This window comes from Diadema setosum, chromosome 18, assembly GCF_964275005.1.
Source record: "Diadema setosum chromosome 18, eeDiaSeto1, whole genome shotgun sequence".
NCBI classification, from domain to species: Eukaryota; Metazoa; Echinodermata; class Echinoidea; order Diadematoida; family Diadematidae; genus Diadema; species Diadema setosum.
Genome location: NC_092702.1, coordinates 19,711,978 through 19,727,356, shown reverse-complemented (window position 1 = coordinate 19,727,356; position 15,379 = coordinate 19,711,978). Strand labels below are relative to the sequence as shown.

The following is a 15,379-nucleotide window of genomic DNA, read 5'->3' as shown; positions in this document are numbered from 1 at the left end:
TTGCCAGTTTTCCCTTGTTTTTTCCTTTCCCTGCCAAAATGAGAATAACAATGAACAGAAATATCCAGCAATAAATAGGCACATTTGATTTACAGACATTGTAGGTTGCATGCCTGTGAAACTATATTGCATTATCTTAACAGTGTACAAAATGCAAGGCAAATTGATTTTAGATTTTTATCGAAGAATTGTTTGTACATAGAATATCATAAACTGTATATTTTATCTTCGCAATGTGTGCTAGCTGAGACATGTATTTTCAACATATTATTTTAATGCTATCAACTGTCATTCCATCCAAACACTGCCAAGTTATTGAGTGGGTTTTTTTTTTCAGGTTTCCGCGTTTTGCAAGTCTGGTTTTCACTTGGTAAAGCCGTAATAATTTCACAGAAGACGAGTTTGTCACACTGACGTAATGATGTTCTCTATGAGTTATGATATAAGTGCTGTTTAAAAATGAATAAAGTTACATCGGTATTAATTTTTGCTGAGCCCTCCTCCTTATTCACTCGCTATAGTGTATCAATCGAATTGCACTATATTCTATCCATCTAATTTAAAACACACACACGCACACATACACACACGCGCACACACACAAATGAACATGAATTTTTTTATCTATACGATGTGTTAAACTTCCAGAAAACAAATCCAAAATGTTTTGAAAATACCGTCATGGATAATCAATCTATCTTGGAGATAACGGGTTTGGCTTCGTTCTACATTGTTTTCTGCTCTTTCCAAACATAAACAAAATTATACGTGCGTGGTATGATATTTCAATAATATAGTATTTTGTTGGTGCTAACAAAGATTCTATCCCTTACCTCCCTCTGTACAAAATTTATTTGTACGATCGCAACTGCTGATCTATGATTGAAGAATTTAATGACTTCACAATCTAGTGGATTCACTGCCGGCAACCAGGTATAGCCTGTGGTGGTAGTGTCGCTGCCCGAAAAGCAGTTGCAGGTTAGAATCCTATTCGTTCCCCCCCCCCCCCCGACATTTTATTTTGTTAAATCGTAAATCAGCAGTTGCGATTTTACAAATACATTCGTACAGAAGGAGACAAGTGATAAAAATCGTTGATAGCACATAATCACCCATCTGCTTTGTATCTTGCTGTATTTCATACATTGGACACCGTATCTGATTACAAGGGACATTACGTTACGATTAGATATGGCTTAACGAAATATTAAACAATATGCCTTAGAAATAATACTTGATTATATTTCTCTGTATCTATGTGAGTAGTCTCTTGTATTGACAACAGAAAAATAAAGGAGAGAGCCATAATAATTAATCAAGTGCTTGTTTTCAGTGGCGGCCCTGATGGGAAGACAAAATTATTGGGCTTTGAGTAAATTGAAGAAAGTATGCCAAAAACAAACAAACAAACAAATCCAATAACAACAAAGCAAGTAAAAATAGAAGAGATAAATATACAGAAAGTTTGAGCGGGAGTGGTTAGCGTGTATTTTAATGGTTTCCAGTTCCTGGGACTTAGAATTAAGCTGCGGAAATTGTCAGGTTGTCTGTACTACAATGGCAATTATCATGTTTACTTCTGCACACACACAAAAAAAGTAATAATAAATGCAACGGATTGATTATTCATAACACATGCTACAATCAGAAAGCAAATCACCACAAAAATAGTAACTCGAGAGAGATGAGGGCATTTTAATCTCCTCAAAATGTGTTTTCAACTTTAAAAGTCGGTTAGGCCTAAATAAGGTTTGCAGTTACAAGGATTTTGAAAATTCTACAACCGAAATAACCATAGCAGTATTAGCAGTTCTACAACCGAAATAACCGTATTAACAGTTCTACAACCGAAATAACAGTTCTACAACCGAAATAACCATAACAGCATTAACAGTTCAAACAAAATTGTCTTTTCCCTGCCTTTATTGTGAGACACTGACAATGCTAAACAAGAAAATAGCAATACAAGATGTAACTCCAAATGTGGATTCTGGGCCTTGGCAAATCAACTTCAGGCTATAAATAGGTCTTATGCCCCAGTATAATTATTGTGGTGGGAGCGAATCGATGCCACGCCATCCGGCAGAGGATCGCAGGGTCATTTGTTATCTCCTTGTGATTGCTTACGAGGTAACGTAATGATAATAGTAGTAGATAATGGTAAACATCAGCAAACTGACCATGATATCGATATGCAGCAACACTTTATCGCGGACTATCGAGCACCGGTATACTTCACACAGTGTGCTTATAAATCATATATCGCCTCTTCCCATATTGTTCTACTTCCCTAGTCGTACCGATGAGATTAAATGAACAAAAGCACGGTGCCGCGTTGAAAATCTCTCGCAAGGCGACTTAATCACAAGATCCAGAAGACGACCTTTGGAGATCAAGCGAAGTTCGTTAACTCCGTCTTCACTAAATCTTGAACGCCAACAGAATGCAAATGTACCGCAGGCTGGTGAACACGAGGCTTTAAAAGAAGGAAACCAATCACCGATTACATTGGCGCGAGGGTTTTGTTTGTTTGCTTGTTTGTTGTTGTTGTTTTTTTTTTCGCATGTAAATCGGTTAGTTCTTTGATTGCTTTCCTTTAGTTTCATATCTAAGCCAGATAAACTATTACTTATTTGATCATTATGAACTGTAAGCCATCTATATTAGTGTTGATAAAAGTTGATAAAGTTTGCATTATTGTGCAAGTGGCATAATGTTGGGTAGCATGGTTATGGAAAAGGTGCTATCATCGTGGACAGAGGACTTCATAAATTCTGTCAAGAACTTATCCTGACTTGCTTCCTACCACATTCTCTCATTACATAAAGGAACTACACTGATTGTATTATATTCCCACTTGCATCAACTATGATTAAGTTTTAACACATAATTTGGATCATAATCCTTGAAAGTTGTTTTTCCAGTCAATTCTTATTTCATTGTACGATAATGAAATTAAAATTTGCTGATCCTAATTACGCGCGACTGAATTTCTATTCTTAGCAGACGTCTATGAATTAGCATACATAAGTAGAACAATATCCGTTATACTACATGGAGATTAAACTCAATGCCCGAATTCACGAAGGTGGTACAAATAAAACCATGGTTTAAACCATGGACAAAAACGATGCATGGAGCGCCAAGTGTCGTATGGAATATTTCTTTACGAAATTGGTCATTTCGTCAACAAAATGACCGTTTCGTTAACGAAATTATCATTTCGTGGACGAAATGTTCATTTAGCTAAAAAATGTTGTCATTTCGTTACAAAATAAATAATTTCATCGATGAAATGACTGATTTCGTAAGGAATTATTCCATGCGACACTAGGCGCTCCATGGTTTTTGTCCGTGGTTTAAACCATGGTTTCGTTTGTACCACCTTCGTGATTTTGGGCCAATGCATGCTACAAATCAACAAAGACATTATGTCACTGATGGCGAAGGAGTTAAAGAGGATGGCTAGTAACCGATCAGTGGGAATCAGAGGGAATGCTGAGGGATGATTGTTCCAATCCTTGTGGGATTCATATAAGAGTACATTATATATCTACTGTTGTGTGAAAATTATTTGCTTCAGAACGGTCTCACATTCAAGTAATGTGCAGATTAATGCCCCGTCACTGACCAGGCACGCTAACCTGGAAACATTAAACTGCACATTACTTGAATATGAGACCATTCTGAAGCAAAGAATTTTCACACAACAATAGATATATAATGTACTCTTAAATGAATCCCACAAGGATTAGAACAATCATCCTCCAGCATTCCCACTGATTCCTAGTGATCAGTTACTATGATAGCCACCCCTATAACCTGTCCGTGTTATAAGCTCCATAGACGCCCCGCCTTTAAAATGCGTTGGCCGAGTTCAGAAGATTACACTGGTTCCTTCGTGTCCTGGTTGGGGTTTTATATACCAAACACAAACAATGACGCGCAAGCAAACACACAGACACACAAACAAAAACACGTAAGCGGGACCGTCACCAGTTTCCTTCTCACGACTATTAATATGAAGATTACTGAGTGTTGATATCATTTTGTTGTCAAACGCCAACTGACATCCATCCCCGCGGGCGCCATTTCCCAATTTTCTGTCTCTGAAACATGACTGTCATTCTGGTGATCGCGTTCCTTTTCACACACTGTCTGGCGCAAGGTAATGGACTATATTCGATAAAGACATGTTAATTTTTGTTGAAAGAAACATGCAAAAATGTATAAACTTTCATTCTACTGGTTTCCAACACCATCATTCGGAAATTATGTCGTATTGCTTGTGTCCATACTATGAACTACTTCAAGCATATAAAAAGAAAATGTACCAAATAGGTTCCATTTCAGTAAAATTTTATAGGCGCGGATTCTGCTTATACGATGATATCCTACCAGCTGTTTTGATGATTATCAAAACTATATTGTGAAAACAATTGCAAACTTCTAAGCCGTTATATCTGCCAAACATTGATCCGTCGAGTACAATAAAATGTATCGTGCCGCATGATAGCTATACCAGACCTTTGTATAACCAATATTATAGAATCTTGTGTTTATCTTGTTTCTTGTATTATTTTTGCCAGTTCAAATACAGTAACTGATGTCTTATCATTTATCATTGGTTACAATTCGTTATTCCGAAGATTCGTTAATCCGAAAGTTCGTTAATACGACAATGAAATAAGGTTAGTTATTCCGAACGTTCGGTAAATCGGAAATGAAATAAGGTTTGTTATTCTGAAGGTTCGTTAAGCCGAAAATGAAATAAGGTTCCTGATTCTGAGATTCGTTAGTTATTCGTAATTTGTGTGTTTCTGAAAATCGAGTCTTCGATGGGATTCGTTTGATCAATTCAAGTATGCTTTATGAGATTTTAGTTTACTGCAGACTTTCATGTCATGCTGTCCTTTCATTTTTGTCAATTTTGTATGATTAAGCAGAAGTTTTTCACTCTGATCACGTTAATCAAGGTGAATGTTTGTATTCGTTTCATCGTGAAAACGATGGTGACATCAAACGGAATTCGAATAAAATATGATTTTAAGAAATGTGTCTGTATGTGTGTGTGTCATATGTTAGAGTATTGTAGAGTATTGTATGTTGATTTTTTTTTCAGCTTTCGATTTTTCTTCTGATTTTTCTTTTTTTTTTTCTTCAGCTTTCAATACCATTGTACCACAGTTGTTAACTGAAAAGTTACACAATGTTATGAAGGTTAACCCATATTTGTCTTTGTGGATAGGAGATTTCATGACCGACAGGTCGCAAAGAGTACGCCTAGGGGAGGTAGTTTCCGATAATAGAACACTGAATGTTGGGGCACCACAAGGATGTGTGCTCTCACCCATTTTGTTCACTCTCTTAACTAGTGATAGCCCAGTAAGTCAATCTTGTCATACTGTGAAATACCCAGATGACACATGTATTGTAGGATTGATACGTAACAATGAAGAAACAGTTTATAGGAGAAGTGTTGACAAGTTTGTGGAATGGTGTAAACAAACATCACTGATTTTAAACACTAGGAAAACTAATGAGATGATTTTCGATTTTGGTAAAACTGGTAAAGACAATCATGAGAGGATTTCCATTGGGGGAGATGCCATAGAACAGGTGTCAGAGTACAAATACATTGGAACAATTATAGATGATAAACTAAGGTGGGATGCAAATACTAAGAAAATTCAGTCAAAAGGAAACCAGCGATTGTATTTCCTTAGAAAACTCAGGTCATTTAATGTGAAGAGTCAAACACTTGTTTTGTTCTATCAAAGTGTAATACAGTCTGTCATGTGCTTCTCTTCAGTAGCATGGTTTAGTAGTTTAACAGAGAAAAATAAGTCTAAACTGGAAAGGGTTGTATCACAAGCCAGTAAAATTATAGGAATGCTTGTGCAACATTTAGAGGACATTGTACAATCTGCTCTTTTGTCTAGACTTGATATTGTAATGAAAGATGAATCACATCCGCTTCATGATGAGGTGACTGTAAACAGATCAGGTAGAATTAGACTTCCAAAAGTAAAGACGGAGAGGTTCAGACGGTCATTTCTAATCGCAGCATGTAAAGCTTTCAATAGCAGATTTAATAGATGAGGTTATGTTCTTTGTTTATTTACAGTACATGCTATATGTTTAAAATATGTGAACTGTTTTAATGATTCATGATTCATGAGTCGTATCTTAAGACAAGTGCCAGATGACTCAGCCCAAGCAGGGTTTGACCGACCTACATGTACTGTATGTGTTGAGCTTAACTACCCTTTGTGCAATGTATTTGTGGTATGAAAGTCCAGTATGTGTGCACTTGATGATAATTGTATTGTTCGTTAGTTATGTTGAATTGCTACATATTTCTGACTCATTGTAAAGTAATTGTACACAATTAAATAAACAGCAGCAGTGTAATTGTGGATGAGATAACAGTAGACCTGGGTCCCGTTGCATAAAACTTTTTTAGCAACCTTAAAAAATTCAGGTTGGGATTTGCCCAACCTGATTTTTTTAAGGTTGCTAACCTAAGAATGTAAAATCCGTTGCATAAAAACTCTGGTTGGCAGCTTCCAACCGGAATTTTGTGATTTCAACCGGAAAAAAATCCGGTTGGAGTTTTATGCAACGGGCCCCTGGGAAGTTTTGAGCTGCATGTCTTGCCAACCCTATGACCTATGACTGAATTTAATGTTTTAGATTTTGTGATGAAATATTTTTAATTTATTACATATTGTATTTGTTACTGGAACATATTATGCAGAATAGGAAAGAAGAAAAAAGAATTAAGAGAACTTTTAAACAAAATACAAATATGATAACACTATTGAGCATTTGTAATATGTCACACTGCCTGCTATATTTTAGTATGTTGTACGAATGTCTCTGTCTTAACATTATTGAGCATTTGTAATATGTCACACTGCCTGTCATATTTTAGTATGTTGTACGAATGTCTCTGTCTTTTTATAGCCTTTGTCGCGCAGCAAATTCTCTTTGAGATAATTTACTGTCTCCTACCCTTGCCCAGGCTTTTTGTGTGCTGGAGCGCTCTTTCACGTTGATCAGGTGATAGTTTTGGTGTATGTGTGTGTGTACGTGTAAGTGTATAGGGGTGTAACTCGCGGGTGTGGGGTATGTGTGTGTGCGTGTGTGTGGGTGTGTGTGTGAAGGTGTACTCGGTGAGAGTGGGGGGGGGGGGGGGGGGCCGGGGGTAGTGGTGGTGTGTAGAACATGTGTCAAAGTCTCAACTGGAGGAGTGCTCCGGCATATGGAAGTGCCTGGGTGGGGCGATGGGGCGAAGGAAAAAGAAAAAAAGAATGCATACTCTATATACGCTTATGTATTCTTCTCCTGTCCTAGCCTTTCTCTTCCCTCTTCATTGTAATTTCAATGCAATATTTTAAAATTTTTTGTATTAAATATATGTATTTTATGTATGTATGGTATAAAACTCATGTTAAAGGAACTGTACAGTACTGGTTGAGGTAGGGATTCATGTTTTGAACATTCTTAAGTGAGATAATGAAAAGCCTCTTATGAAATATGAAAGCGCATGTAATTTTGAGAAGGATTCAACATTTATTTGATGAAAATTGGTTTTCAAATGGCTGAGATATCCAAAAAAGTGCTAATAATAAAAGGCGACATGCCCCAACTTTATTAGTATCTCTTTGTTTCACCTTGTTTTTGGATGTCTCAGCCATTTCAAAACCGATTTTCATCGAATAAACTTTTGATACCCATTAGAACCGCATGCTCTTCGACATCTCATAGAGTGGTTTCTGAATATCTCACAAAACGTTAAAAGCTAAATCTTCACCTCGACCAGAACTGTACACACCCTTTAAGTTACTTTCATTATTTATATTCTTCATTTATGCACCTTTATCTTTATGTATGTGCGAAAACAAATTTTGTGTATATTTTATACATGACAATAAATTATCTTGAATCTTGAATCTTGAATCTTGCGTGTGTGTGTGTGTGTGTGTGTGTGTGTGTGTGTGTGTGTGTGTGTGTGTGTGTGTGTGTAACGGGGAAAGGGGGAGAGGACAATTGATTTTCTGTTTGATTTCGTCTTCTCTCTTTCCTTTGATCAAGCAGTTGGTGCCGACGAGGTGTGTTACGACGACGTGGGCTGCTTCAATGACGAGTCCTGTCACGCTGTCGGCTTTCCGCCGCGCTCGCCGGAAGCCATCAATACCCGATTCTTCCTCTACACGAGGGCCAACAAACAACACCCACAGGAGCTGAGTCGCCACGACGTCTCATCGCTGAGGGCGTCGTACTACGACCCTCGACGACTGACCAAGATGTCCGTGCACGGGTATACGGCTAACGCCTTCAGGGAACTTGAGCAAGACCAGAAAGACGCGTTCCTAGAGGCTGTGAGTGCAATATTCCTTCACTCCCCCCCCCCCTTCCCAACTCCGAGTGAGGACAGGAAGAGTGGAAGGCGACATTTATTAAACCGTAGACCATAGTGCTTAAACTCTACAAAGAAGTGAATATTAATTCACTCATATCATACATATCATCATAATTCGATTACTGAAGGACAAATTGGGTATAATCAACAATGTGTTTAGTCCATGTGGGGGTGCTGTGGCATAGTGGATAAGACTCCCGACTCCCGATCGGAGGACCCGAGTTCGAATCCCGCCCAGTGCTTACGTCCTTGGACCAGATGTTTTTACCCACCGTGTCCCTCTCGACCCAGGTGTATAAATGGGTACCTGGCAACGCTAGGGTAATAATAATAGCAGGGCCCTCTGGTAGAGCAGTGGCAACACTGAAGAGGCTACCCTGGGTAAATAAGACCTTATTATTATTATTATTATTATTATTAGTCCAAAGAGCTTATGACATGATGAGTAGTGAGAAAAATATCTTTGGTTTAGTTATACTGGATCATGTTTCCAGGAATGCATGGACTCTTGGCTCTTCCGTCAATGAGAATTTCGTCTCCTAAAAACTTAGAATGTGGTTAGAATCAAAGTTTAATGATAAAGGTCCTTAATTTGGAATTTCGCAGTTTACATGTCGTTTGTTTTAATTTACTCGCAACTATAAATTTTACATCATTCATGATGACATAATATAGGTACTGACATTATTTTGCGCGTAAGGTGTGTGAGTTCATAGAAGGGTCGTCTCCCTGACAAACGGAAGAAAAAAAAATCGTGAGAATAATTGCTGAATTACAGTGAGAATTTAGTAAAAGTATGAAACATTCTTGGGGAAGCAAGCATAAGAATTATTCTAAACTGGTACTTTCTGTGAAAGAGGGGTCATGAATTCGATAATAATTTTTCGCACTAAGTGCAATGCATTTGGCCTCTGCAAGGTTGTTCTTCGATCACTTAGGTGAATAGACATACTAGACCTCTTCCAGGCGACGCCTAAATCCTGTCCTTTCCCTACTTCACTTCTTTCCAACACGATTGTTACTATCCATACTTTGTCCACAAAAAACTATGCTTTTCTATTGTAAAAACAATTAGAAAGGGGAAAATGAACCTCTTCCCCCGAATTTCTAACTTTCTTATAGGCCTACAACTAATGCTTTTGGTTTCAGGATGACTTGAACGTGATTCTCGTCGACTGGAGCGAGGGCGCCCTCGGTCTATACAGCAAATGTCATCAGAACACTCGAGTGGTGGGCCGTGAGATCGCCTTAATGGCTCGCTTTCTCAACCTCGAGGCCGGAATGTACTACAAACACCTTCATCTGGTGGGGATGAGTCTCGGGGCACACGTCATGGGATATGCCGGTGAATTTCAGCCGGGCATTCAGCGGATCACGGGTACTGCATACGGGTTACTTGACTTTTCAATTTACTTTTAGAGTCAGTTAATATTATCGTCCCGTCTGCGGAACAGCGCCACCTCGATAATTCTGATTCTGGACGAGTGTGCAACCATAATACATTATAGTATAACCTTCACTTACATTGTAAACAAATGTTTTAGGTAAATTCTACTTAATTATCGCAAGTGAACTTCAATAAAATCTTATTCGAGAAAAAGGTCATTTGCCAATGAATCGCGAGGGTAAATGTTACGTAACCTAACAAGCTGCGAGCACTGTTTTTATATTGTGTCTGGAAAGTTGTGGACCTACTCTTGACGCTAAAGATAGCAGTGATGGAGGTGATGATAATAACGACAGCAATAATCATAATCCTCATAATGATAATAATAATGATAACAATATGCATGCTATCACTACAACAACTACTGCGTGTTATAATGCTTATCATACTAGATACTAGCATGCGACTACAACTTATGACTTAGGGTCTATGTTATTAGCGTGCTATAATAGTATTGCTACTAGGACTTTAATGTACACGAAACTTGTGAGATCTAAAATGAGTGACGTCATAATTATGATTTCCCATCTATACTGAAGGACTTGACCCAGCTGGTCCCTACTACCGAGATGAGGGATTTGACTTTCGATACAACGGCCCGCAATGCCGTCTGGATAAAACAGATGCCCTCTTCGTTGACGTCCTGCACACGGACGGAAATGATATTACTGGACTGGGGCAAATGTTAGAGGTGGGATTTCTTCTTCTTCTGTTGACCTATTCCATTATCTATTTCCGAAAAGCTGTTTGTCAATATGTGGTATCCATCAATGTGCACGCATAAACGTTGAGATGTTGCCATGTCTGAAAGTATCGGACAGGTTTTTAGCCCTACACAAGTATAGCCTACTATATTATAGATTAAGATATTGGTGAACAGATCTGCTTCAGCAAACGAAGAATCTCCCTGCATTTGTCCGTTATCCAGTCCAAACTATATACAGGGTAAGATATAATTTCTATTGACGTTGAACATTTCATCTCAGGATACACTATAGCTATAGGGCGACTGCTTTGCATCGTTCAAAATATTGTCGAGACAAACTAAATGAGCTTACTTTGATAACCAGCCAATGATGTAGAAAATATACTGATAAACTACGGGGGATATGAATTAATAGAAATACAATATAGAAACTCGTTGTGTTTAATTTCATGTTTTACAGCTCGGACATCAAGATTTCTATCCAAACGGCGGTCGGCGACAGCCAGGCTGCACGGACTTCGAGCCTCGGTCTGGATGCAGTCACCTGAGGGCGCTACGTCTCTACACACAGAGCATTCGATCTCAGACCTGCGAGTTCACCGCAGTGCCGTGCGACAGCTGGAGGCGGTTCCAATCCGAGCAGTGTGAGGACTGCGGGCCTCAGGGGTGTGCCATTATGGGTTACCATGCCGACAAGAACACGGCAGTTAGTGGAAAATTTTACTTGGAAACGACTGACTCCGCCCCGTACTGTATCCAGAGCTAAACTGTTTCCTTCTATACAGATCAGAGGCTATTTCACTGGGTAGGAGACTGGTAGGCAACCAGGTAGCGACTCGAGTGTCCCGAGTCGCAGAGACGTCTCCGCAACGTCTCCGCGGCGTCTCATGGAACCTAATTGAGTCCCCGGGGAGTCGTGGCCGGGGGAATCGAACGTGTTCATTTTTTTTTTTTCAGAGACTCAAGTTTTCCAGTCTCCAGCTGGTCTCGGAGACGTCTCAGCGACGTCTACTTAGTCGCGGCTAAGTCGCGAAGACTACTTCGCGAGGTCTTCGAGACGTCTCCGCGACCTTGCGGAGACTCATTGGCATCTTACCGGAGACGTCGCGGAGATGTCTCCACGACTGAGAAGACGTCTCGGAGATATCGCGGAGACATCTCCGCGACTTCTCTGATGTTTCCGTGGAGTCGCCTTTTCGGTGAGAGCGCAAGCCATTTTGGTCTTTCCGAGTCGCACGAGTAGCGGCAGTCGCTGCGACGTATCCTCCAGTGAGATAGGCCCTTTAAGGTATAGGTGTTTGGTATATTCACAGCGTAAGACGAAGAATTTTCATTTTTGTCATAAGAGGCAACTATAGTTTTGTGTGATCATTGTTCTCGTACGACTGGATGCACTCTTAGCAGATCTGCCCTACTTTGGCAAAAGGAAGCAAGTGACAAAAGTGACATTTTCTCTTTTGCCAAAGTAGGGCAGAGATGGATTTGAGTCGCACAGCATTTTCGTTTAAGTAGAATGTCATTATCAGTGTTTTATATGGTTTTTGTTTTGTTTGTTTGTAGTTTTTAGTGTTAGTTTTGTAGTGTTTAGTTTGTCGCGGTATAGGTTTGCTTGTTTATTTCTATTTTAACGAAGTTTTTTTTTTCTTTCTTTCTTTCTTTTGACGAAAATGATTCCACATGGTTCCCACAACGGGTGCCAGGGTACCTGCCGCCGATCAGACTGAATATTTGGTCGCACATTGACATAGATACAGAAAAATTTTCAGCAGAAAATGGAGTTTCAAGTGTTCAGTGGTCGTAGAACTGCATTTGAGACGTTTGATCATAGCCAAAGCTTATCAAAACCGGCACATTCGTTGTGTAGGCCTACTGCAATAACATTATAGTTTTCTTTTGTGTGTGTGTGTCTGTGTCTTTGTTTGTTTTGGGCTTTTTTTTCCATCGAATACACGCAACATCAATGCAATATCTATAGGCTACATGTGGGAAGATGAAATTTGGAACTCGAAATGCATTAAAAGGTTGGTAATTATGTTGATAAACTGTCGTCTGACTGCTGCAAGTATTCAATGCGTGCGTGTGTCCATGTGTGTGTGAGTGCGCACAAATAAACTACGTTCAGTGTTTGGATGAACCATGAACACCACGATATAAAGTTATATGCAGAAAGTTCAATATCTTAATTTTCTGGAAAGACGACCACTTTTCGGCATGCCCATTTGAACTACATTGTAACCTCGCGTTTTCCGAGACAGACTCAGACGTGTCCTTTATACTGATTACATAAAACAGTCATGGTGTATACAAAGCAAAAAAAAAAAAAAAAAAAAAAAAAAAAAAAAAAAAAAAAAGGATATTAACACTAGTAGTAACTTCCCCAAGAATGCAAAGATAGACAATGTTCTTGCTTCCACTGTGTGTTTTTTTTTTCTGACCTTGTGCTTAATTGCACCATATCCGTTAAAAGAAAAATGCCCAGAACCTATGAATTCATAGGAAGAATATTGCAGCAAAAATCATCTTGTTATAGATTAATTGATACCGAAGAATTGAAGGGGTCGGTGCAATAAAGTGCTAACCCACACAATAGTCATTTTAAGATAATCACTCTTGAATGTTTGGAAAGTCAATACATTGTACATTAATAAAACATGAATGCATGCATTTTTTACCATCTCATTGGTTGAATTCAAATATGATATTTTCACGGAGGTTAGAGTGAAGGCTAAGGATTACGAAAATGCATGTAACTCAATTTTGACAAAAGTGTGGGTTAGCACTATATTGCACCGACCCCTTCAATTTCACTTCATATCTTTCATTATGTTAAAGACAGTTGAATAGAATTAGTGACAATTTTAACTGGGAGGAAGTTGATACAAAACCAAGAACTGAAATCTTCAGAAAAATGTTGCCAATTTATTCAAAGCATACCTTCACTGCATCTGTCATTACCACAGGCCGAGGCATGCGCAAGTGGATTGCATATGTGAAATGGTAATTATGCAGTGCGCGAGGCTAGATGATTTCTTTTTCTTATTTGGATGTGCTTTTATGATTCTGTTCAAAACTTATTGCCATGCCAGAAATGGATTTCTGGTCGGAAATCATTCCCTCAATACATTATCATTTTATTGTTCCACTAACAAATGAATGTTCCCCTCCCCCCCTTCCCCAATATGTATATTTGAAGCAATTGCAAAAACATGAGCATGCACACACATACAAAACATATGCACACACACACACACACACACATACACACACACACACACACACAGACAAACACATCACAGACATACATAGAGAAATATAGCACTCAGCAAAAGAAAGGAATCAGAAAAAAAAAAGAAGACTAATCCATTCACTACATATATATATTTTTTAATACAGTGTTTGATCACAAGACTGTACATTCAAAGGAAGGCAAGACCCTTATCCTAACCCTAGCAATCTTGCACATAACATCTATTATTAATCGCCATTATAAAGAACAATCAAAGTGACCATCACAGGTATGAGCACATGTGGAACTGTTATATTCTCTGTCAAAATGTACATAGATTAAGGATACCTTGCTAGTGGCTTTTATGCAAATAGTTATATTGACAAGTGTCTATGGGTTTTATGTAAACAAAAACATATAGACACATACTAAATACTACCAAGTTCCGTTCCAAACACTGAATGAAGTGGACATGTAATATTGTAAGGCACTCCTGCAATAGAAGAATTAAAAAAAAAAATAAAAAATCAATTAGCACAAGCCGGGAAGTACAAAACATGTCAAGTAAAACAAGGCACAAGGACGGAATAGTAAACCTTATGGTTGACATGGAAGTCGAAGAGTACAATAGATTAAATTGAGTAAACTTTAACAAACTGATTTGTTATCGCAGCTCATTGTGAAATAAATAAACCCTATATGAAATTCTAAACTCTCTGCAGTTCATATGCATAATACATTGCGATAGAAAGTACACATACCTGCCAGAGCTAGTAATAAGGCAAGTTCAAGTACAAATGCAAGTCTGTTACTTGACATGTCTTTTGTTCCCCTTCTTGTAAAGTGCAGTGAGCAACATGAACAAAAACACATAAATGACAAACAAGATCATGAACCCTTACTGTGCAAGGGACTTTGGACAGCTGTATACAATGTTAGGAAGTTTTCTGTGCTAATCAACACTTAAAGGGATTGTACAGATTTGCTTGAGACCTAACGTCATATTTCTAACATTTTTGGTGAGATAATGAGAAACCTTTTATGAAATATGAGAGAGCATGTAATTTTAAGAGGAATTCAGCATTTACTTGATGAAAATTGTTTTTGAAATGGCTGAGATATCCAAAAAAGATCAGTCCTAATAAAAGATGGGACCCACCTTTTATTACGATTTGTTTTTGGGTGCCTCAGCCATACCAAAACCGATTTTCATAAAAAAAAAACAACAACAACATCAACAACAACTTTAAATTCCTCTTAGAATGGTATCCTCTGTACTATTTCATAAGTGGTTTCTGGTATCTTGAAAAAAGTTAAAAGCCAAATTCTAATCTCCACCAATACTACACCATCCCTTTAAGGCAAACAAAGGGTTAATAAAATTGTGATTTAAGGGAACCTCATTATAACGAGGACCTATGACCATGGAAATTACATTATCATATCAAGTTTCTCACTATATCAGGGTACAAAGAAATACAAAGAGTTGGGAACTGCAAAATTGCCTTGCTGGATGAGGGTTTGGTCACATCTGACCTCTTTATAACGAAGTTCCACTCTGCATTGCGCTCA

The 15,379-nt window shown here is 38.4% G+C and overlaps 1 protein-coding gene across 1 annotated transcript; it reads left to right on the top strand.

Annotated features, from left to right (window-relative positions):
* Nucleotides 1–4,116: 4,116 nt before the first annotated feature.
* Nucleotides 4,117–11,347, top strand: LOC140241382 (pancreatic lipase-related protein 2-like). The gene is made up of 5 exons (XM_072321112.1): nucleotides 4,117–4,168; nucleotides 8,104–8,387; nucleotides 9,578–9,806; nucleotides 10,415–10,566; nucleotides 11,042–11,347. The coding sequence occupies exons 1-5, from the start codon at nucleotides 4,117–4,119 to the stop codon at nucleotides 11,345–11,347; spliced, it is 1,023 nt and encodes a 340-aa protein (XP_072177213.1).
* The last annotated feature ends 4,032 nt before the right edge of the window (nucleotides 11,348–15,379 follow it).

What these genes read in the sequence shown, in the direction of transcription:
- LOC140241382 (XM_072321112.1), top strand. Translation starts at nt 4,117, where the DNA reads ATGACTGTCATTCTGGTGATCGCGTTCCTTTTCACACACTGTCTGGCG. An exon ending in AAGACGCGTTCCTAGAGGCT is followed by an intron (nt 8,388 to 9,577) that starts GTGAGTGCAATA and finishes TTTTGGTTTCAG; the next exon opens with GATGACTTGAACGTGATTCT. An exon ending in GGGCATTCAGCGGATCACGG is followed by an intron (nt 9,807 to 10,414) that starts GTACTGCATACG and finishes TCTATACTGAAG; the next exon opens with GACTTGACCCAGCTGGTCCC.